Raw genomic sequence first — 25,223 nt, forward strand, 5'->3', positions numbered from 1 at the left:
GATGGGATTGTTGTCCTCGGTGGACGCTTCGAAGTCACCGTAGTTGTTGTCGACTTAGTCCCCGGCATCGGTGCAATTATGGACATCGGCATCGTTGCTGGCATCAACAGGGTCGACGGCATCGGTATGGTGACCGGTGCTAGTGAGGTCACCGACATTGGCATAGATACAGTCATCGGTTCAAGAACCGGCATCAGTGTTGACACCGGCATCGGTGATGTCACCGGCATCGGCACGGTCGCCAGAATAGGCGTCTGTTCCTTCAAGGCCTGGATCACGGCTTGTCTTATAAAAATCGACAATTCCTGCGATACAGCTGGGGTAGATGGAGTCGCTGTATGCGGTGGCGGTGTGGGTGTTGATAATACCTCCTCTGATCCCTGTGTAGGTTCGATTGATGATGAAGGCCCCGACGGTGGTAGCGGAGTTTCCTGATGCTTTTGCCTTTTAGTGGTTGGTTCTCCCGGGGAGATGGTTAACGCTGGCGTCTGTGTGTGTCGATGTCAGTGCCTATGTTTGGGCCTATGCTCAACTACTGACCTTATCGATGCCGATGCTTGATCTCCCAGTCCTTCCAGACAACTTTTTTCAGGAAACCTTTTTTGGAAACTCCTGATGGGGACGATTTTGTCGATATTGAAGGAGAAGGAAGAAGCTGAAGGTGAAATAGGTGTTCCATTTTCTCCTAAGTTTTCTTCCTTTGGGAGTCATCTCTGCACATTGAGGGCAGGATGAAATATCATGTTTGTCCCCTAAACAAAGAACACACTCAAGGTGTGGGTCTGTTATGGACATAGTCCGATTATACATCGGACATTTTTTAAATCCTGAGGCCATCTTTTCACCAACAGGGAAAAAATTTGAGAGAGATTTAACTCAAAAATAAAACCGAGACTACAATTTCTCACCAGCTGGTGGAAATATGTGAGAAAACCCATATGGGAGAGAAATATTTTGAAAATGAATGACTTTTCAGTCAATAAATCTGTGAGGAAAACTCACAGGACTCCTATCTCCGCGATGCTTACAGCGCGGAAAAACAAAGACCTAAGAGAGACCCCTGTGACAGAGAATATCATGGCTTGCTGGACATGCTCAGTGGCCTCACAGTGCCAGTCAAAAGTTTCTAGAAACTTTGACAGAAGTTTTCCCGCAATAGGGCTCAGTCAGTGACGCCACCCATATGTGAGGACTAGCATCCTGCTTGTCCTGGGATAAAAAAAGAATGCATGGAGGTAACTCGGGATAACTTGAGGGTGTGGCAGTTGCTACCCTTGACAATTAAGCCTTGATACTGTTAATGTAACCCACCTTTCTGAATATGAAATTCATTCAAAGCAGTTACAGAATATTAGAATAGCAGCATACAAACAGAGGTTATTTGCAGTTTCACAATAATGTTTAAATCCATTTTGAAAAGTAGCAATAATCACATCACAACTGCAATATAAAGGTGCACCTTTAGGACTGACTTTAAATGGTTCAACAAATAGAAGCAAAGCTCTACCAGTAACACAGCATATGTAAATGTGATTATAGAGAGAGAGAGAACTGAGAATTATATATTTGTCACATAAATAGGTTGTTTTATATTTATATAAGAATTTCTGTCTTATATTTTTCTCATCTGCACACAGAGTTTGAGCAGACTTTATAACATACAAGTCTGGCAGAAAAACTCCTGAAACCAAAAGAGGTAATTGTAGGAGTAAGGAGGCTAAGATAATGGTTAGGAAAAGGCTAGCATGTGGAACAGAATGAGAAGTGTGGTCAGACTGCAGGCAAATATCGGCCATGGGGATTTTTTTCAAAACTGGCCCACAGGGTATTTGTGACTCACTCATGCACATTCTGTGCAGCATGTGCTTCAACAGCCCACAAAAGCACACCAAGCTGATCGCTGAAAGGAACAGCTGGAGGCTGGCAGAACTGAGGCAAAAAAATCTCCAAATAAAATTTCACATTTTTCCTAAAAAACTAGAGCACATCTTAGACCAGGGATGAGCAAACTGAACTGCAGATCCCCTTACATCCAGTATTAGCAAGCACTTCCTGAGAAAATTCTTGGACACTGGCATTGCTACAAAGGAACTGAACTTGAGAAATTTACTTATTCAAATTAAATATTTGCAATTTTCTTACAAATTTTCTGCAGTTCACCAGACATCCATGTCTTGATAAAGGCTTCCTAAACTGAGATTACATTTATCTTCCCATCAATATTCTCTCTTTTATTCAACAGAAAATAAGCCACCATCTTCCAAAATGCATCCCTAAAAACATTGGTTAATTGTTTTGTAAAATCCTTTGTGTATATATCACTCACCGATGCAAGTCCGGCTATCGTTGCTGTTTATTACATACCCAGAGGGACAATAACAAGACCCACCAGATGGAGAAGCATGACATCTATGCTGGCAGCTCAGGGCAGCACACTGAAATACACCTAAAATAAAATGAAAGCCATGAAAAACATTCCACACTCCCATGAAAAACACCCAATGAAATAGCACTGTGACTGACATTCGACGGCTTTGTGTGGGTAACTTTTGGAGTAACCTGCATAAAAACCAAGATTTGAATATCTACACCTGCCAACCACATAAAGTTTGTACGCACAATTCATTGTGCGTACAAAATGTATCCAAACAAAAATAGCATCCCTAGAGGCATTCTGGGGTGAGGCTAAATTTTAGCCTGTGAGTGCACATATTGAATGCTTTCCAGCTAAAGTTATGCACATAAATCTGGTTGAAAAAATAATAGTCCTAAAGCTATCTGGGTAAAGTTATGCATACAACTTTCACCAGGTACATTCAGTGACAGACTTATGCTGCATGTGTCTGTCCAGTTCACGGAAAAATTTACTAGTTCACTGAATATTGACCTCATTGTTCCTAAATAATTTAAAGAAGAGTTGGGCTAAAAGATGACTGTTTTGGCTTACAAAAATACACGTCTCAAATCTGGGTACTGATCATTGGATAAAAGTCATTGAATCAAAATCCAAGATTCGAATAAAATTATCCAGTAAATGCTAGGTCTGCCAGAAGTCAATATAGTGGGAGCCAGTTCAATGGCTCAGTTCAATTCCTGGGTCAGGTCCTCTGCTCCCTGAGCCAGCTAGGAATGGGGATGCCATGGAGGCAGAATTCACAGTTCCTGTGGGATGGGAGTTCCAGTCATTGCACAAAAGTCAACCGTACTGGCTGGATTTAGGGCTCATGATTGTAAATTCCAGAATCAAATGTGCATGGTTCTTGGCTCAGTACTGTTGCTGCAATAAATAGGCTGAGTTCGTTGGAAGGGTTTACAAAAAAAGAGGAAAATCTCCTGGTAGTTGTGACTGATGGCTCATGGTACTGGATTCCAGACCCAGTTCTGAATGAGCTAGAAACCTAAAGGAGCAAGAAGAAACTGCCAGATACAGCCTCCTTTTCTTTCCCAAAAAAGAATTCAATGATGGTTCTGATTTAGGCCATGAAGTGCACAAAATTTCCAAAGGCAATTACATGTCCCTTCTCTCACTTCCCCATCACTTTCCTCTTTTTTTTCAAACACGTATGCACCAAGCTGATCTATTCTCTTCTCACCCAGCTAAATCCTTCTCATCCTACCAGCCCCTCCTCACCCATGTCAAGCCCTCAAGCTCCTTCTTCCTCTCTAGATGATGTTCCTCTTATCACCTAGCTGATCTCACTCTCATTCCTCAGCCCTTCCTCAACCTCCACCTGACCCCAATGATGCACCTCTCATCCCTTTCCAGCTCCGCTTGTTGATCCCCCTTCTTATCCCAGCTCCTCTCCCATACTCAGGGACAGACTGACCATTCACGCATTAGGGCAGTGCCCAAGGGCCACAGTATTCTCCCCTAGCCTTGGATGGATGGTTAGGAGCCAATGAGGAAACAATGACCCTTACTGGCCAGGGTCCCAGATCACTGTCAGCTGGCTTCTGCCCCTATTTCTTTCCCCTTGCCACTAATCAGGCCAGTAGAAGTAGGAGGAATATGTCCTCCTGTGCCACCCATGACTCAACTTGAGTGTGAACTTTACCAGACACTGTACTGCCATGTGGTTCAAAGCGCCCATCAGGTCCTGGGCACCCTTTTTGCCAGCCCGACCAACATATAGGGAGGATGTTCTGCTGGTGGCTGTCCACCTCCTCCTCCTGAGCCTCACCTGGGTTTAAAAAGGCAATCTGTTCCTGTTTGGTCATACAGTATGTATACTATGGAATATTATGTGTCTGATGCTGGTGCAGATGAAAAATGACATGGATGCATATGGTCAGGTATATAAGGCCTAAATCTCAGCCTTAACAAGAAAAACTGAAATTACTCCTAAGGGCTCTTGTATCCTTCATCTTTCTAATGGAAAAGGGGATCCTAACAGGGGGAAGAGAAACTTTTATGGTAAATCTGTTTTTATTTTTTAAAAAGCATAAAATAATGAACATTATAAAGTATATATATGAATACATACAGCATATATTTTGTAAAACTCTTATGTTCATTTTTCTCTTCCTAGTCCATTTAACTCCCATCCCTCCTCCCAAAACCATCTCTCCATTCCATTCCTCCCTCCCTGCACCAATGGAGTTCTTAAATAAAAATACATTAAAGATCTTATCAAGTCCTTATTCAAGTACATTAAAGATCATCTGTTAGATGTCTATGCGATTAAGAAAAAGACTTTTTGAGTCATGTGGTAATGTTAGTATAAAGGGTAGCCAAATTGCATTTATTGCTCTTCTAGTTCTGATTGGCAGAGTGGTATTGGTCAGAGTTTCCATGGTTAATAGATTTATTATAGAAGAATGCCAATATATTATAGAAGGATCTTCCGATGTTATCCAATGTGTCAATATTTAAAATTGTACTATATAGCTATCTGCCTATTCCACTGAGACTCATTTAAAAATAAGCAATGTCTTATCACGGTCACAAATCTAACATTTGAAGAAAAGGTGACTTTTTCTTCATCCCATTTCAAAAACATCACAACATATCAGGTAATTCTTTTTCTTGGAATGGCAGCTTGGAGGATACACCACCGTGGAACAATTAAACCGTAATAAGTAAAGTCAGATTATGAAAGAAACTAGTGTGGAAAAGGTTTAAATGCTGCTTCAGATGCATAACAAATAGATGCAGCTTTTCTCATAGCTCTTTATATTTTAAAATAGGACACTGCAATAAAAGCTGCATGTTCTGTATGCATTTGCAGATTATGAGAGCAGTGCATAAGAATGATAAATGTAAGAAATGTTACCCCATGTCTTCCATTGAACTGATACTTACTGCAGTTTCTGCCTGCAGTCACATTTGTTTCATCTTCTCCAAAAGGGCAGTGTACAGTCCCATCACACACTTTCATGTATGGAATGCAGTGTCTAGAAGTAGGGCAAGCCCATTCCCCTGGGGAGCACTGCTGAGGAGGACCACTGTCTAATCACAAGAAAGACAGAAAATATTAGCTGAGAGAACACAGTCTAAGCAATACTAATAAAAATATTCAAACTGACAGCCTTATGCTTAATAATTATTATGGACATTTGGTTGTCCAGGTCAGAATACAGCATTTTGCCCACAAATCTTTTTATAGCTACTATATTACCAAAAAGGAATCAGACTACATTAATTCGACAGCTGACTCATACATCTGGTGATTCATAAATTTTAATAAACTGTATTAAAGCAAGAAATAAGCTGCATCTGTCAAACAATTTTATTTAAATAAACAAGACAGGGTGACTAAGGAGTTTAATTTATTACAAAGAAAGCACGAACATAAGATTTAAACTTGTCTCCTCTGTTCTTAGGTACCGTCTGAAGAGTGCACAATCCCAGTGTATACAAGTAATAAAGTTCAAAATAAATACAGAGATGCAGTTTGTTATTGACAAAATATTTTGAAAAAGTCATACGGCCCCACATTCAGCGCTATTTAGCCAGATTAGTATGGACTTTTTCAGCTAAGGGATAGCAGCTGAATATCTGGTCCTGTATATAGCCACCCCTTAGCTGGATAGCAAATGTTGCTTACCTATAACATGTGTTCTCACAGGCAGCAGGATGTTAGTCCTCACATATGGGTGACATCATAGGATGGAGCCCAATCACAGAACACTTTTGTCAAAGTTTCTAGAACTTTGACTAGCCCCTACTGGGCATGCCCAGCATGGCACTAACCCTGCAGCCAGCAGGGGTCCCCTCTTCAGTCCGGTTACAAAGCTACAGGCAGTGCCGAAAAATAAAATAAAATAACAAAACGAACCCAACACCGTGGGGTGGTGGGCGGGTTTCGTGAGGACTAACGTCCTGCTGTCCTGTGAGAACACCTGTTACAGGTAAGCAACATTTGCTTTCTCACGGGACAAGCAGGATGGTAGTCCTCACATATGGGTGAGTACCGAGCTGAGGATGTCCGGGCATGCACAAAATGCACCCAAGACGTACAACAGGCACAACAACAATTGGGGTGGAATTTGGGAGAGGGCATCCTGAACCCCACCAGGCAGGTGGAAGGGTGTTGGTACGTCACATCGTAAATAAGTTACACAAGACAGACTGGCCGAAGATGGAATCTTGTCTTCCGGCTTTGTCTAAGCAATAATGGGCTGTAAAAATATGGAGAGAACTCCAAGTGGCAGCCCTGCAAATGTCAGGAAGCGGCACCGATCGTAGGTGTGCTACTGAAGTCGCCATGGCCCTCACAGAGTGTGCTTTAACACGGTCTTGAAGTGGAATGCCCGCTTGCTGATAGCAAAAGGATATGCAATCCGCTAGCCAGGAGGAGAGAGTCTGCTTACCCACTGGCTGCCCCAATTTGTTAGGATGGAAAGAGATAAATAATTGCGTACTCTTTCTGTGGGCAGCTGTACGGTCTAGGTAGAACGCTAGAGCCCGTTTGCAGACAAGGGTATGCAGACCCTGCTCTTCTGGATTGGAATGGGGCCAGGGAAAAAAGGTAGGTGGCATAATAGATTGATTGAGATGAAACTCTGATACTACCTTAGGCAAAAACTTAGGGTGAGTGCGAAGTACTGCACGGTCCTGCAGAGGTTTAGTGTAAGGTGGATAGGTAACTAGGACCTGTAGTTCACTAACTCTGCAAGTCGAAGTGATTGCCAAAAGGAAAATCACTTTCCATGTGAGTTAGCGAAGTTCACAGTATTGGAGAGGCTAAAATGGTGGTTTCATGAGCCGACCCAAAACCAGGTTGAGGTCCCAAGAAGGGGCCAGAGGACACAGTGAAGGCTTGAGGTGAAGCAAGCCTTTCAGAAATCGTGTGACAAGGGGTTGTACTGATATGGGAACATCCCCAACACCTTTATGGAAGGCAGCCATCGCAATGACATGCATTCTGATGGAGGAAGTTTGAAGATCTGACTCTGACAAGTGCCAGAGGTAGTCGAGAAACTGCGGGATTGAACAGGAAAAGGGATCAAGGGCTTGAGAAGAGCACCATGACGTGAACCTGTTCCATTGGAAGAAGATTCAAACAGAAGAAAATAGGATAATGCATAAACGTTGGCAAGTTAAATGTAAGACATTGATAAGACAGGCTAAGAGAGAATTTGAAAAAAAGATGCCCGTAGAGGCAAAAACTCATAGTAAAAACTTTTTTAAATACATCCGAAGCAGAAAGCCTGTGAGGGAGTCAGTTGGACCGTTAGATGATCGAGAGGTTAAAGGGGCACTTAGAGAAGCTAAGGCCATCGCGGAAAGATTAAATGATTTCTTTTCTTCGGTGTTTACTCAAGAGGGTGTTGGGGAGGTACCCGTACTGGAGAAGGTTTTCATGGGTAATGATTCAGATGGACTGAACCAAATCACGGTAAACCTAGAAGATGTGGTAGACCTGATTGACAAACTTAAGAGTAGTAAATCACCTGGACCGGATGGTATACACCCCAGAGTTCTGAAGGAACTAAAAAATGAAATTTCAGACCTATTAGTAAAAATTTGTAACCTGTCATTAAAATCATCCATTGTACCTGAAGACTGGAGGATAGCTAATGTAACCCCCATATTTAAAAAGGGCTCCAGGGGCGATCCGGGAAACTACAGACCGGTTAGACTGACTTCAGTGCCAGGAAAAATAGTGGAAAGTGTTCTAAACATCAAAATCACAGAACATATAGAAGGACATGGTTTAATGGAACAAAGTCAGCATGGCTTTACCCAAGGCAAGTCTTGCCTCACAAATCTGCTTCACTTTTTTGAAGGAATTAATAAACATGTGGATAAAGGTGAACCTGTAGATGTAGTGTACTTGGATTTTCAGAAGGCATTTGACAAAGTTCCTCATGACAGGCTTCTAGGAAAAATAAAAAGTCATGGAATAGGTGGCGATGTCCTTTCGTGGATTACAAACTGGCTAAAAGACAGGAAACAGAGAGTAGGATTAAATGGACAATTTTCTCAGTGGAAGGGTGTGGGCAGTGGAGTGCCTCAGGGATCTTTATTAGGACCCTTACTTTTCAATATATTTATAAATGATCTGGAAAGAAATACGACAAGTGAGATAATCAAATTTGCAGATGATACAAAATTGTTCAGAGTAGTTAAATCACAAGCAGATTGTGATACATTGCAGGAAGTCCTTGTGAGGCTGGAAAATTGGGCATCAAAATGGCAGATGGAATTTAATATGGACAAGTGCAAGGTGATGCATATAGGGAAAAATAACCCATGCTATAGTTACACAGCATTAGGTTCCATATTAGGTGCTACTACCCAAGAAAGATCTAGGCGTCATAGTGGATAACACATTGAAATAGTCTGTTCAGTGTGCTGCGGCAGTCAAAAAAGCAAACAGAATGTTGGGAATTATTAGAAAGGGAATGGTGAATAAAACGGAAAATGTCATAATGCCTCTGTATCGCTCCATGGTGAGACCGCACCTTGAATACTGTGTGCAATTCTGGTCGCCGCATCTCAAAAAAGATATAATTGTGATGGAGAAGGTACAGAGAAGGGCGACCAAAATGATTAAGGGAATGGAACAGCTCCCCTATGAGGAAAGACAAAAGAGGTTAGGACTTTTCAGCTTGGAGAAGAGACGGCTGAGGGGGGATATGATAGAGGTGTTTAAAATCATGAGACGTCTAGAACAGGTAGATGTGAATCGGTTTTTTACTCTTTCGGATAATAGAAAGACTAAGGGGCACTCCATGAAGTTAGCATGTGGCACATTTAAAACTAATCGGAGAAAGTTCTTTTTTACTCAACGCACAATTAAACTCTGGAATTTGTTGCCAGAAGATGTGGCTAGTGCAGTTAGTGTAGCTGTGTTTAAAAAAGGATTGGATAAGTTCTTGGAGGAGAAGTCCATTACCTGCTATTAATTAAGTTGACTTAGATAATAACCACTGCTATTACTAGCAACGGTAACATGGTATAGACTTAGTTTTTGGGTACTTGCCAGGTTCTTGTGGCCTGGATTGGCCACTGTTGGAAACAGGATGCTGGGCTTGGTGGACCCTTGGTCTGACCCAGTATGGCATGTTCTTATATTCTTATGGTAATCAAAAAGAATAGCCAAACGTCCCACTTAGATGTAGTAATACAAAAAACGCCGTGTTACAGATTTTTTATCTCATGATCAATGGGCCTCATATATAGGCATAAAGCTCATTTATATGAGCAAAAATTGTTCAATGCCACGTTTTTAATCATAGGTCCAATAATGATTTTTCTTCGCTTGTGAATTCATGAGGCTGAGAATCTCGGGGCCCCTCATGAATTCAAAAACAGCATTTCTCCTATGAATTACAAACAAGCTAAGTAACATTTAAATTGAAATATGTTACTATAATTACTATAAAGACTAATGAATGTTGCAATAGATGGGTCACTACTGATGAATTCACAAGCGAAGAAAAAATCATTATTGGACCTATGATTAAAAACGTGGCGTTGAACAATTTTTGCTCATATATAATGAGCTTTATGCCTATATATGAGGCCCATTGATAATGAGATAAAAAATCCGTAACACAGCGTTTTTTGTATTACTACATCTAAGTGGGACGTTTGGCTATTCTTTTTGATTACTATTTGTTACGTGGCTAATATCCCTCCATAAATTCTATAGTGAGAGTTGTACATTCTTATGTTCATTTGTAAGAATACGATTTTCTCGTGGAAGGCTTCCGTGAAGCAATCAAGACACGGGAAACTGGATCAGAAAGGTTAAGCAGCTGAAGGATTAACCTTTCAACATCCATGCCGTCAGGGATAGGGCTTGAAGATTGGGGTGGCGAAGGCACCCGTCGTTTTGAGTGATTAGAAGCGGGTCTGTTCCCAGAGGAATGTGCCTGCGAATGGAGAGATCCTGAAGTATTGGAAACCACACCTGGCGGGGCCAGTGGGGTGCTATCAGGATTATGGTTCCCTTGTCCTGACGTAACTTCACGAGAGTCTTCGAGAGAAGTGGAAGTGGAGGGAATGCGTATAGGAGACCGGTTACCCATGATAGGGAGAACACATCTCTTGGTGGATAATGTTTGCTGAGAGTGAGAGATCAGAAATTGCCTACTTTGTGATTCTGGGGTGACGCAAAGAGGTCTGTGTGAGGATAACCCCATTTTTGGAAGATGTAGTTCGCCACTGAGGGGTTTAGAGACCACTCATGCGGTTGGAAGGTGGTACTCAACTTGTCTGCCAACATGTTGTCCACTCCCGGCAAGTAGGTGGTCCTGAGGTACATTGAGTGGGAGAGGGCCTCCGCCCAAAACTGTGCAGCTTCCTGACACAGAAGGTAGGATCCTGTGCCTCCCTGCTTGTTGATGTACCACATGGCTACCTGGTAGTCCATCTGGATCAGGATGACTTGATTGGACAGGCGATCCTGAAATACTCTGAGAGCATATCGAATTGCTCGCAGTTCCAGGAAATTTATCTGGTGTTTGGCTTCCTCTGGAGACCAAGAACTTTGTGTCTGGAGATCGGCCACATGGGCTCCCCACCCGAAGTTGGAAGAATCGGTGGTTAAAGTTATTTGAAGGTTTGGCACCTGAAAGGGCGAGTCCTTTAGAAGATTGATGTGATTAGTCCACCAGGCGAGAGACAGACGGAGTGAGTCAGTGACGTGGACAATGGTCGACAGGGGCTGAATGCACTGAGTCCATTGCAACCTTAGCGTCCATTGCATGACTCTCATGGCCAGGTGAGCCATTGGGGTGACCTGAACTGAGGATGCCATGTGTCCTAGGAGATGAGAAAACGATGAGCAGTCGTCGAGCGTTGAGACTGCAGCTGATGTGCCAGTGACACGAGAGTGAGGGCTCGTTGTCGAGGCAGGAAAGCCACTTGTAAGATGTCCAAGTCTGCCCCAATGAACGATAAGATTTGAGATGGGACTAAGCAGGATTTGTCGTAGTTGACGAGAAATCCGAGTGAAATTAGAGTGGTTAAGGTGAGATGTAGGGATGACAAAGCGGCTTGCTGAGTCGGAGCCCTGATTAACCAATCGTCCAGATATGGGTAGACGTGAACACCTTGAGTCCTGAAGAAGGCGGCAACCATGACGAGGCATTTTGTAAAGACTCGTGGTGCAGACGCTAGGCCAAATGGAAGCACGCGATACTGATAGTGCTTGGGGCCTACGAGAAACCTCAGGTATTTGCGATGAGATGGAGTTATCGCAATATGAGTGTATGCATCCTGGAGGTCGAGAGAGCAGAGCCAGTCTCTTCTTTGTAGAAGAGGAAGAAGCGAGCCCAAGGTTACCATCTTGAACTTTTCTCTCTGGAGGTACTTGTTGAGGGCTCGTAGATCCAGAATTGGATGAATGCCTCCCGATCTTTTGGGTTTTAGAAAGTACCAGGAATAGAACCCGAGGCCATGCTGAGGGAATGGTACTGGTTCTATTGCTCTGGACTGGAGTAAGAGGGAGACCTCCTGCTCCAGGAGCAATGAATGGTTGGATGCTTTCCACGTCATTAGAGGTGGGGAATCTGGTGGGATGGAGAGAAAATTGAGATGATAGCCGTGAATAATTATTGCTAGGACCCAGTGGTCCGAGATGATTGATTGCCATATGTTGTTGAAATGGCACAACCGCCCTCCCACTGGTATGTGTGGTAATGGAATCTAGCTGCTGCTGTCTACGCGAGAGTTAAAAGCCAGAAGCAGGGCCCGGCTGGGGGGCTGTCTGTAGCTTTTGTTTTCGGGTCTGACGAGACTGTGATTTGAGGAATGGTCTCGCAGAACGGCATCTGGCTGCTGGTGGGTAGGACTTCTTTGGTCTGTAGAAAGACTTTTTAGAGTCCTTCCAGAAAGGCTGTTTGGAAGGATAATCCGAAGGTATCAGAGAGAGCTGTCTGAGCTGTCTGAGAGTCTCATGATGGTCCTTTAGTTCAGCCACTGTCTTTTGAATCTGCTTGCCAAAGAGATTGTCTCCTATGCAGGGGAGGTCGAACAACCTATCTTGGACTTCCGGTCGAAGGTCTGAAGACTTGAGCCAAGCCCATCATCTCGCTGAAATAGCAGCTGCAGATACTCTGCTTGCAGTGTCAAAGATGTCATAACATGATCTGATTTCATGTTTGCCTGCCTCCAAACCCTTGTTAATTAGGGTGTGGAGTGGTTCTGGAAGTGACTGAGGCATGGAGGCTGTCACCTCCTGTATCTGTTTAAAAATGACCCTATTATATTGGGTCATATAAAGTTGGTAAGCAGCAATTCGAAGGATCAACATTGATCCTTGAAAGACTCGGTGACCAATGGCATCCAAAAACTCCTGTTCCTTCCCAGGGGGGAAAGAAGTGTAAGATTTTGACCTTTTTGCTCTCTTTTGCACAGATTCAGTTGGTGATCCAACTGAGGCTTCTGAAAGCCTGGAGCTGACTGCACCAAATAGGTACAGTCAGTTTTTCTGTGGATTGGTGCAATGGAGCCAGGATGTTCCCAGTTCTTCTTGAGGAGGTCTAGAGGAACTTGGTGGATAGGGATGGAGGTGATTTCCTTGGGCACATCCAGAAATTGAAGCAACTCCATCATTTGATGTCTGTCGTCATGTTCTGTTAATAATTGGAAGGGGACCAATTCAGACATTTCCTTCACAAAATGTATGAACGAAAGGTCCTCTAGAGAACGCTTTCTACTCTCAGTGGGTGAAGGAGGTGATGGCAAATCATTGGTGTCTGGTGAGGAATCATCAGTCCAGGTACCATAAGAATCAGCACCTGTCCCTCTAGGAACTAGAGAGGGATGGGGTAGTTGGATACCTGAAGGTCCCAGTCTAGGTTCCGAAGGCATCAGAGGAATAACCGGAGGAACCGATGAAAGTAATGAAGGCCCTGGCGCAGGCATCGAGGGCATCGGTGGATGGCGCCGATGGCGGTATCGGCACGGATGTCGATGGCTGAGGCAGAACTCCCGATGGAGGGATGCGGAACGGTGTTTCTGCTCCCGATGATAAAGTAAGCGGGGAGGGCACTGGAGCCATCGGTGACCCAGGGTCCATCGATGGAAAAGCGGCTATAAGCGCTTCCATCCTCGATAGCAGCGGTGCCAAGGCTGCTGGAATCGGGTCAGTAGTCGGTTCCACTATCGGTACCGATGTCTGTGCCGGGGGAACCTGGAGTCTGTGCATCGCCTTGTCGATGGCCTCCTGAACCATCCGGTCCAGTTCTTCTCGGAGACCTGGAGCAAGCAGCCCCGGCTCCGAAACAGAAGAAGGAGGCAGAGGCATAGCCGGAGGGACCACCGTTAAAGGCGGAGTCGCGGCTCCCGATGCCCTGTCGGGCAAGGATTGCCTCGGTGACACGGTCGCCGAAAAGGTCGGTGCCTTTTCTGGACAGGATTTCTTCAACAGCGGCTCGGACGATGGCGAGGTCGATGGTTTCGCTCCCTCGATGGTCCGAGACTTTCGGTGCCGATGGCGATGTTTTTCCTTATGATCCCCTCGGTCCTGAGGGGGAGAAGAGGTTGTCGAAGGCCCAGATGTTGTCGATGCCAAGCGGTCACCAGTCAGTGGTCGATGTTGGCGCGATGTTGATGGTGCCGGTTCAGAAGTCGATGCAATGGACGGAGTCGGGGTTTGAGCATGGAAGAGAAGTCCCATCTTCTCCATTCTGGCCTTTTGGTGTCATTAGGGCACATTTGGTGCAGGTCAAGACATCGTGCTCTCGTCCAAGACACATTACATAGACTTTATGGGGGTCTGTAATGGACATGGTACAAGTACAGTCCGGGCACCGACGGAACCCCGATGCCATGGCCATAGAAAAAAATCGAGCCGCGGTACGGTCAATGGCCAGTAGGCTGAGAGGACCAAACTCGACGGTAATCGATGGAAAATGGGTAAAAACTTACCGGAGTACAGCGGACTGAAAAAGTTAATGGAGGGACCCCTGTGGGGCAATTTAACTTTAAATAATTCCGTGAGGAAAATTCCTTTCAGGGCTCCTTAACCACGTGGCTACTGCTGTGCGGAAAAAAGAAGACTGAAGAGGGACCCCTGCTGGCTGCAGGGTTAGTGCCATGCTGGGCATGCCCAGTAGGGGCCAGTCAAAGTTCTAGAAACTTTGACAAAAGTGTTCCATGATTGGGCTCCATCCTGTGATGTCACCCATATGTGAGGACTACCATCTTGCTTGTCCTGTGAGAAAAGTACTTGTCTGGCTAAGTAGTTAGCCGCATAAATGGCAGACAGGACATGGTCAGTCCGGAGAGGAGCTGCTTATCCAGCTAACTTAGGCCTAGATTTATCAAAATGCTATAAATATAGCGGAAATACTGCCCGGAACAAAAAAGGGGGCATGATTAGGCTAATTTCCCTGCTCCCTCATCGCATAGGTAATTTCCACAAGCTGCGAGAGAGAGAGAGAGAACACCTCTCTAGAGGCCAATATGTAACTTTATTATTTATACTACTGTGAGAGAGGGCACGTTTACATACACAGTCAAAGGTATGGACAGCAAAGTTGACATCACTGAAGATTTTCTGTTATTTGGAGTAATGAAAGGTAAAAGAGGAATTGTACAATGTACTCTCTACCTAGGAGGTGCTCGCTCTCTCTCTCTTCCCCCCCCCCCCCCCCCACTACCATTAATGCTGCCCAAACTCCTCCCACTTGCATAATGAATGTGACATTTGCATATTAGTGCAAATTGCTCTATTTAACGCAAAATGATAAATGACCTTGTTAGCCAGATAAGTAGCAATATTCAAACTTATCCAGTTAAGTTAACCAGATAAACTTAGACTGCTCAACAGAAAGCCTAAAGATAGCTGACTAAGACATATTCAGTGACACAGCCATGATGCTGAATATCCCATGTGAGCTAGCCAGATATATTTTATCTAGCTAATCACTTAACCAGCTATATCTGAATATCTACACCATAGTTTTTAGGTACCATAAAGAAATGCACTGCCATTCCTTCAGGCCTGGTATCATGGATGGGCATTGCTCTCCACAGTTTCCTTACAGTGTCGCCCTAACTCTTGAAAGATAAGGTTGCCTACATGATTGGGCAGCATGGGGAAAAGGAGTACAGTTAGGGACTCACAGCAGAGAAAAGGTTATGGTGGTGTTAAGGCAGAGTAGAAAATTAAATAGAAGTATCATAGTTTGTTAAACCTTTTCTCCTCCAATGACTTTGGTTGGCGAAGGAAAGAGGAGTATCAAGTGGTCCAACAGGGGAAACAACCTCATTCCCTAACTAAGCCTTGGCAACAGTGCAGAGCTGACACTTAGTAGCCTGGGCTCCTGTCAGAAGTGTAGATATAAAGCTAGTTAAGGGCTGTTTATTTGTACACGTTAATCTCAAAGTCATTGAAAGGCAAATGCTAATGATTCTTTTTGTTTGTGTGGATTTTAGGAACGATATGCTTTTGGAGTTGTTTTATGGTTGCTGCTCTAGGAAGGAGAGAGAGCAAGAAGGGAAGCCAAAGAGGAAAGACAGCATAGAACAATTTAAGCAGTTTGATAATACAATAACATTTTTTCTTCTTGTTGTGTTTCTGCTATTCTCCTGAAGAGGGTGAAGGGTGCAATGTTTATACATATTGGAGCCAATTTTCAAAGGAGTTAGGCTCCTAAATTGTCCCTTTTGAAAATTTACCAGGGTTGAGTCCATAGGATAACCTGCACAGAGCAGACAGTAATATTACCTTGAAAGGTTAGGTAAGGGATATGAGAGAAGGGGAGAAATGGATGTCAGGATCCATATGGGAATTTGTATATGCATCAAGGTAAACAAATAGCTGCTGGGACATATTGGTCTTTATCTGATGTCATTTACTATGTTACTATGCTATTATGTTTGAGAGATACTGAGAGAATTGAGAGAGAGACTTGTGGGGACTGCTTGGGAGGACAGAGAGAGGAAAAGACTACTGGAGGTGAGGGAAAAGTGGGGTCCACATTTGGCCTACCTTCCCCCACATTGTAAGATGTGTGGACCCTTGCTGCTGTGATAAGATTGGCTCAGCCTACAGGATAGGCCCCATAGACCCTCAATGACAGATGATGGAGCTACGCAGGAGAGACTAGACTGAAGCTTCACCTACACCAAATCCTTTCCCCTTGAAATTGAGCCTTGGGTTCCAGGGGCCGGCAGGTCTTAGGCGAGAGTCTCTGTGGAAATGGCATAGGTGTTTATCCAGGGCCATGCTAGGGTCAGAGGCAGGCAGTACACAAAAATGGACAGTGTCCAGGCAAAGGTCAGGGCCAGAAGTCAGTCCAAGGGGAGGTTGGGAGACGAGGAGTAGGACTGACACAGCAGGGCAGGCAGATAGGCAGAAGGAACTGAATAAGATGAAAGCAGGACAGGCCGGAGAGATGAGACAAGGCTGGATTGGACAGACAAGGAGAGATAAGACAGGAAACAAGAATGCAGGAAGCAGCAACACACACTACACACAATGATGGGCGACCTGTTGCTGAGGTGAAGTAGGGACGTCCAAAAGGTCCTTTTATTGGGCAGTGGCTGGCAATGTCATCTAAGGGTGCTGCAGAAATTTCCTGCCATGGGACCTTTAAATCAGCAAGACATCAGGCATAAGCACACCTAAGGGGAAAAGCAGAGGCAGCTGTCCCGGCAGCATCCTGCTGCACCCAAGAGCTCTGGCGAGGTCCCACCACTGACGGGTAGCCTGGTGATTTGCAGCATCAGGGGTGGGTGCAGGGGCCTGCGGGGACGCCCCACAGGCCACCAAACGTAACCCACATCACCTCCAGTCTTTTGAAAATGTGAGGTTCTGTGCATTCTGGTTCCTTGGCTCTTGGTGCATGAAAGGTTGGCCACTTCTGTGGTATACACGAAGATTATAACAGTGTATGTAAAACTCTTCTTGCATTATGGTTCTTGAAACTGAGTTTCAGGTACTACATAAGAACATAAGAAATTGCCATGCTGGGTCAGACCAAGGATCCATCAAGCCCAGTATCCTGTTTCCAACAGAGGACAAACTAGGCCACAAGAACCTGGCAATTACCCAAACACCAAGAAGATCCCATGCTACTGATGCAATTAATAGTAGTGGCTATTCCCTAAGTAAACTTGATTAATAGCAGTTAATGGACTTCTCCTCCAAGAACTTATACAAACCTTTTTTTGAACCCAGCTACGCTAACTGCACTAACCACATCCTCTGGCAACAAATTCCAGAGCTTAACTATGCGTTGAGTGAAAAAGAACTTTCTCCGATTAGTCCTAAATGTGCTACTTGCTAACTTCATGGAATGCCCCCTAGTCCTTCTATTATCCGAAAGTGTAAATAACCGATTCATGATCTTAAAAACCTCTATCATATCCCCCCTCAGCCATCTCTTCTCCAAGCCGAACAACCCCTACCTCTTCAGCCTTTCCTCATAGGGGAGCCTTTCCATCCCCTTTATCATTTTAGTTACCCTTCTATGTACCTTCTCCATCGCAACTATATCCTTTTTGAGATGTGGCGACCCGAATTGTACACGGTATTCAAGGTGCGGTCTCACCATGGAGCGATACGGAGGCATTATGACATTTTCCGTTTTATTAACCATTCCCTTCCTAATAATTCCTAACATTGTTTGCTTTTTTGACTGCTGCAGCACACTGAGCCGACGATTTTAAAGTATTATCCACTATGATGCCTAGATCTTTTTCCTGGGTGGTAGTTCTTAATATGGAGCCTAACAGCATGTAACTACAGTAAGGGTTATTTTTCCCTATGTGCAACACCTTGCACTTGTCCACATTAAATTTCATCTGTCATTTAGATGCCCAATCTTCCAGTCTTGCAAGGTCCTCCTGTAATGTATCACAATCCACTTGTGATTTAACTTCTCTGAATAATTTTGTAGCGTCCGCAAATTTGATAACCTCACTCATCGTATTCCTTTCCAGATGATTTATATATATATATATATATATTGAAAAGCACCGGTCCAAGTACAGATCCCTGAGGCACTCCACTGTTTACCCTTTTCCACTGAGAAAATTGACCATTTAATCCTACTCTCTGTTTCCTGTCTTTTAACCAGTTTGTAATCCACGAAAGGGCATCACCTCCTATCCCATGACTTTTTAGTTTTCTTAGAAGCCTCTCATGAGGGACTTTGTCAAACGCCTTCTGAAAATCCAAATACACTACTGTTGTGGAGTTATGAATTAGGAAAAACAGAATACGGAGGGTTAGGTTTCCCCTACATAAAATGGATCACTGCCAAGGGCCATACATATACTGCTTGCTTATATACAATGGATATTATTGTTAATCGCTTTACTTAGTAAGAAACTGCAAGTTGCAGAAAGAAACACTGCCTTGCATTAGAATTGATATAGTATATTTGATATGTTACAGTTTGTGTTAGCCATATGAAATTGAATTTGAGATACTGGGATAATAGGGATGCATTTTCCCCTGGCAGAAAAGGCAAATCTGTCACCATTTTATATCTCAGAATAGACATGTTGGCATTAGAACCAAACATTCTTGTGATGACTAGAAACTAAACAATCTCAGGAAGTACATCTGTTACTATAAGATTAAAGAAGCAAACCATCCAGATTAGGGAAGTAGATCAACCCTGGCAGTATGCCCAGAATTGGATTTCTGCCCAGAACTGCTGAAGTTCTAGAAAAGAGGAACTGACCATTTACAGTTGAACGAATGCACAGGTAGGCCGGAAGAGACTTTCTGTAGCTTAAAATATATTGTCTTATTATATTCCAGAGGAAGCAGGCCCTGCATAAAGTGACCCACTATGGGTTGAACCGAGATGGGTGTGCCAGCAACCCCACTATGGTAAGCACTGACCGAACTCAAATGGTCCCTAACCGAGGTCGTTTTGAGTCCAGTCTCAGAAAGGTGTCACAGGTAGTCCAGAAATCTCGGCACTGGGCAAGTGAATGGATCTAAGCCCTGTTCCCCACACCAGGATGAGGACCTCTTCCACTTATAAGATTTCCTGGTGGAAAGCTTCTTGGAGGCCACCAGCACTTGGGACACATTATCAGACATGTTCAGGGGCTGAAGGACAAGGTGCTTAACATATCAAGGCCAACGCTCGGAGGTTTGGATGGTGCAGCGTGCTCCAGTCCTGAGTTATCAGGTCAGGCACAGTCCCCAGTCTGATGGGAGACCTTATTGACAGATCTTGGTGGACTGGGAACCAGACTTCCCTGGGCCAGTATAGCGCCAGTAGAATCATGGTCCCCTGGTCATGCTGGAGCTTCAGGACAGTCCTCATGAGAAGCAGATTAGGAGAATATGCGTAGAGGCGACCTGTGCCCCAATACTGGGAAAAGATATTGAAGCCTGGGCGTCCATCCGTCCTGAAAAGCAAGCAGAAGTTGCTCACTTTGCAATTGTAGGGGGAGGCGAAGAGATCCCAATCCTGTGTTCCCCACAAGTGCCAAACCCAGGTTGCTACTGCCGGATTTAAGGACCACTCATGCGGCTGGAAAGAGCGGTTCAGGTGATCCGCCAGTACGTTGAACACCCCAGCCAGGTACGTCACACGTAGGGACATACCCTGCGACAGAGCCCAAGCCCAGACATCAGGCACAAGCGCACCTAAGTGGAAAGGCAGAGGCAGTGGTCCCGGCGGCATCCTGCTGCACCCAAGAGCTCTGGCGAGGTTCCACCACTGACGGGTAAGCCTGGTAGTTTGCAGCATCAGGGGTGGGTGCAGGAGCCTGCGGGGATGCCCCTCAGGCCACCAAACGTAACCCACATCACCTCCAGTCTTTTGGAAATGTGAGGTTCTTTAGCACTGTGCATTCTCGTTCCTTGGCGCTTGGTACATGAAAGGTTGGCCACTTCTGTGGTATACACAAAGATTATAACAGTGTATGTAAAACCCTTCTTGCATTATGGTTCTTGAAACTGAGTTTCAGGTACTGTTGTGAATTAGGAAAAACAGAATACAGAGGGTTAGGTTTCCCCTACATAAAATGGATCACTGCCAAGGGTATACATATACTGCTTGCTTATATACAATGGATATTATTGCTAATCGCTTTTCTTAGTAAGAAACTGCAAGTTGCAGAAAGAAACATTGCCTTGCATTAGAATTGATATAGTATATTTGATATGTTACAGTTTGTGTTAGCCATATGAAATTGAATTTGAGATACTGGGATAATATGGAGGCATTTTCCCCTGGCAGAAAAGGCAATTCTGTCACCATTTTATATCTCAGAATAGACATGTTGGCATTAGAACCAAACAGTCTTGTGATGACTAGAAACTAAATAATCTCAGGAAGTACATCTGTTACTATAAAATTAAAGAAGTAGACCATCCAGATTAGGGAAGTAGCTCGACCCTGGCTGTATGCCCAGAACTGGACTTCTGCCCAGAATTGCTGAAGTTCCAGAAAAGAGGAACTGGCCATTTACAGTTGAACGAATGCCCAGGTAGGCCAGAAGAGACTTTCTGTAGCTTAAAATATACTGTCTTATTATATTCCAGTCAAAAGACAGAAACTATTCTGAAATCTTACTTTAAATGATATTTTTTCAAGCATTTAACAAGAAAGTAATATTTTCCTTAAATTAAGAAGATACATTAAGAATATACTGCATTACCCAACGGAGGAAGTAGTTATAGTAGGGTTGCCAACTTGCTCCAGATTTTCAGGACAGGTTGATCCAGTCCAGATTTTGCTCCCCTGCATAAGGGTACTTATAGTCTTGCTTTTCTTAGGGAATGCAATAGGGAAATAAGAATAAGTCCCAACATGAACTGGAGTAAAACCAGGACTGGAACAACCTGACCTGAAAATCTGGAGCCAATTAGCAACCCTAAGTTATAGTGGCTCAGACAGCGCAGAATGGGGAAGTATATTTCTGTTTTTGTGAGAGATGAGGCACACCTGTGCCATACAACTTATGGACCTCACATATCATAATGGCCGAGAACAGAGAGAACCCAAACTGTGTCCACGCAGTCAGAGAGCCCTAGACTATTAACCTTGGCCATCATCTCATAACTGGATGGTAGCCCAGTTTTAGTTCCACAAATAAGGATATATAAGGTAGGTGTCTGGCCTTTTACACTGAGTGGGCAACTGACTCCAATATTTGCCCACGATGACAACAGTGCATCACCAACTCACCCAATGAGACTTTTCTTCGTAGATGCTGTTGAGGGTAAAAAAGGGGAGCTATCACTCAGAGATGTACCTACTGTTACGAATGGGCTCCGGTCAGGAGTCGTGAACACCACCCAGCAGGGTGGCTCCAGGTGGAGAGAGACAGGAAGCTAGAAACAGTGTCAGGTTCCAGGCTGGGTCAGGGCAGGCAGCAAGTAGCAGTGTCTAAGTACAGGCTGGGTCAGGGCAGGCGGCAGTCAGCAGTGTCTGGGTCCAGGCTGGGTCAGGGCACAGTAAGCAGGGCAAGGCAGGTCAGAAGGCCCGTAGGCCACACACACACACACAGAAGGCCCATAGGCCACACACAGTAAGCAGGGCAAGGCAGATCAGAAGGCCCGTAGGCCACACACACACAGAAGGCCCGTAGGCCACACACCGTAAGCAAGGCAGAGAAGGCCCGTAGGCCACACACACACAGAAGGCCCGTAGGCCACACACCGTAAGCAGGGCAAGGCAGAGAAGGCCCGTAGGCCACACACACACAGAAGGCCCGTAGGCCACACACCGTAAGCAGGGCAAGGCAGAGAAGGCCCGTAGGCCACACACACACACCGAAGGCCCGTAGGCCACACACCGTAAGCAAGGCAAGGCAGAGAAGGCCCATAGGCCACACACACACACAGAAGGCCCGTAGGCCACACACCGTAAGCAGGGCAAGGCAGAGAAGGCCCGTAGGCCACACACACACACCGAAGGCCCGTAGGCCACACACCGTAAGCAAGGCAAGGCAGAGAAGGCCCGTAGGCCACACACACACAGAAGGCCCGTAGGCCACACACCGTAAGCAGGGCAAGGCAGAAGGCCCGTAGGCCACACAAGGCAAGGCAAGACAAGGCAAGGAATAAGGCCCGAAGGCCGCGCAAGGCAAGGCAAGGCAAGGAATAAGGCCCGAAGGCCGCGCAAGGCAAGGCAAGGAATAAGGCCCGAAGGCCGCACAAGGCAAGGCAAGGCAAGGAATAAGGCCCGAAGGCCGCGCAAGGCAAGGCAAGGTCCAGGGACCAAACGCACAGCAAGCAAGGAAGGAAGGCTAGAGCAGGGAGCCCAGGCGAGCTCGATGCCGAAGCCCTGAGGGAACTGTCAGGCAGGGTTATAAGGGCAGCCCAGAACATAGAGAGGAGAAGGGAGATGGACTGGGCCTGTCAGGAGATCCAGCTCTAGAGGGACCCCTGGTGGTGAGGCGGTTGCACAGCAGCCATAGCCGTAACAGTACCCCCCCCTCAAGGCCTCCCCCTCCTCCTGGATCCCATCTGTGCAGGAGGTAATCAATAATAACGTGAGACCACTCCGGGGGTGATGCGGCAGGTTCAACTCCTTCCCAAGGCAGTAAGGCAGTCCATAACCCCACCTGGGGTGATAAGGCAGACACAACCCCAACCTGGGGCAGCAAAATAGTCCATAACCCCTCCTGGGACAAGGCGGCAGGGTTAGACCCCTCCTGGGGTAGCAGAGGCGGTGCAGATTTCCATAACCCCTCCTGGGGTGACAAGGGGAACACAAACCCCACCTGGGGCAGAGAAATAGTCCGTAACCCTTCTTGAGGCGACAGTAGGACCGGTCCGGACCCTTCCAAGGTCGGCATCAGGACCGGTACAGACCCCTCCAAGGGCGGCAGCTGGACCAGTACGGACCCCTCCAGGGGCGGCAGCAAGACCGGTACGGACCCCTCCAGGGGAGGCAGCAAGACCGGTACGGACCCTTCCCGGGGCGGCAGCTGGGCCGGTACGGCCCCCTCCAGGGGCGGCAGCTGGGCCGGTACAGCAGGCTCAGATAGTTGAGTAACAAAGTCAGTTGGTGGGCCCGGTTCGGACCCCTCCGGGGGCAGCAGCAGGACCGGTACGGACCCCTCCAGGGGCGGCAGCAGGACCGGTACGGACTCCTCTTGGGGAGGCAGCTGGACTGGTACGGACCCCTCCAGGGGCAGCAGCTGGACCGGTACAGCAGGCTCAGATAGTTGAGTAACAAAGTCTGTTGGCAGGCCCGGTTCGGACCCCACCAGGGACGGCAGCAGGACCGGCTCGAGCCCTTCCGGGGGCGGCAGCAGGACCGGCTCGGACCCCTCCGAGGACGGCAGCAGGACCGGTTCGGCAGGCTCAGATGGCTGAGTCAGAAAGTCTGTCAGTAGGACCGGTTCGGACCCCTCCAGGGGCGGCAGCAGGACCGGTTCGAGCCCCTCCAGGGGCGGCAGCAGGACCGGATCAGCAGGCTCAGATGGCTGAGTCAGAAAGTCTGTCAGCAGGACCGGTGCGGACCCCTCCGAGGACGGCAGCAGGGCCGGTTCTGACCCCTCCGAGGACGGCAGCAGGGCCGGTTCAGCAGGCTCAGATGGCTGAGTCAGAAAGTCTGTCAGTAGGACCGGTTCGGACCCCTTCAGGGGCGGCAGCAGGACCGTTTCGAGCCCCTCCAGGGGCGGCAGTAGGACCGGTTCGAGCCCCTCCAGGGGCGGCAGCAGGACCGGATCAGCAGGCTCAGATGGCTGAGTCAAAAAGTCTGTCAGCAGGACCGGTGCGGACCCCTCCGAGGACGGCAGCAGGGCCGGTTCGGACCCCTCCGAGGACGGCAGCAGGGCCGGTTCAGCAGGCTCAGATGGCTGAGTCAGAAAGTCTGTCAGTAGGACCGGTTCGGACCCCTCCAGGGGTGGCAGCAGGACCGGTTCGAGCCCCTCCAGGGGCGGCAGCAGGGCCGGTTCGGACCCCTCCGGGGATGACAGCAGGACCGGTTCAGCAGACTCAGGCTCTTCTCGGGGTAGTGCAGGAGACTCGGACCCCTCTTGGGGCGAAACAGCAGGCCCAGACTCTTCTTGGGGTTGTGCAGCAGGTTCAGATGGCAGAGTAGCAAGGTTAGAGGTAGTGTGCATGGAAGAGACAGATTGTACTGCCGTGGGCTTGATACCTCGAGCCAAAGTCTGACGCTCCTGATTTTGTTTCTGGAGGAGCAGTTTAGAGAAGGCACAGGCAGTTCTAGGACGTCTAGGGAAGGTGCTCGTTAGTGTCCACATGGCAGCTGTGGGAAGCAGAGCCCTACTAGAGTTAATTACTTCCCTCTGCTTCTGTTTCTGGTGCTCTAGCGTGGAAGTTATCGAAGGCTTCTTAACCCGGTGAGTTCTGAGATTTTCAGAGCAAGTTTTTTCCAAAGTGTCCAGAGATGAAGTGCTAGAATGCTTAATCCATAAACTGTTACATGAAATAATGTTGTTAACTGGGCCAGAAGCTGAATGCACGGTAGTAGAGCTGACTGTTCTCCCTAATGAAGCAGCTGGTCCTGTAGCTGAACAACAGGGGCACGGTTTGCCTGGTGGTAATAGGCTGGGAATACATGAACATTTCCACCATCCTGGCTTTGGAGTAGAACAGTTTAAACACTCTTGGTAGACAGAGACATTTCTCTTATTGCAGTTACTGCATGACCAGTGTTCCTGACCAGCAAGTTGACAGGCTAGACAGTTCTGATAGCTTGGGTAATTCAAGGTCTGACAGGAATTGCAGGTATAAAACTTTGAAGGAGGCATCTTGTAATAGTGAAAAAAGTTGACTCACCGGTTTAGCACACAGACCTATCTCTTCCCCTGGAGATTGATGGCTTCGGCATACTGTTATGAATGGGCTCCGGTCAGGAGTCGT

At 46.3% G+C, this 25,223-nt stretch overlaps 1 protein-coding gene across 3 annotated transcripts in view; it reads right to left on the minus strand.

Annotated features, from left to right (window-relative positions):
* Window positions 1-25,223, minus strand: part of LRP2 (LDL receptor related protein 2) — a 769,913-nt gene that overhangs the window by 590,801 nt on the left and 153,889 nt on the right. For all 3 annotated transcript variants that reach the window (XR_003857363.1, XM_029605680.1, XM_029605679.1), the window contains exons 8-9: window positions 5,303-5,449; window positions 2,327-2,446 (exon numbers count right to left, since the gene is read on the minus strand). Coding sequence is in view for 2 of the 3 variants with exons in the window: in XM_029605680.1 (XP_029461540.1) it covers window positions 2,327-2,446; window positions 5,303-5,449 (267 nt within the window). In the remaining variant the exon portion in view is untranslated. The remainder of the gene's footprint in view (window positions 1-2,326; window positions 2,447-5,302; window positions 5,450-25,223) is intronic.

Source organism: Rhinatrema bivittatum, chromosome 6 (assembly GCF_901001135.1).
Source record: "Rhinatrema bivittatum chromosome 6, aRhiBiv1.1, whole genome shotgun sequence".
NCBI classification, from domain to species: Eukaryota; Metazoa; Chordata; class Amphibia; order Gymnophiona; family Rhinatrematidae; genus Rhinatrema; species Rhinatrema bivittatum.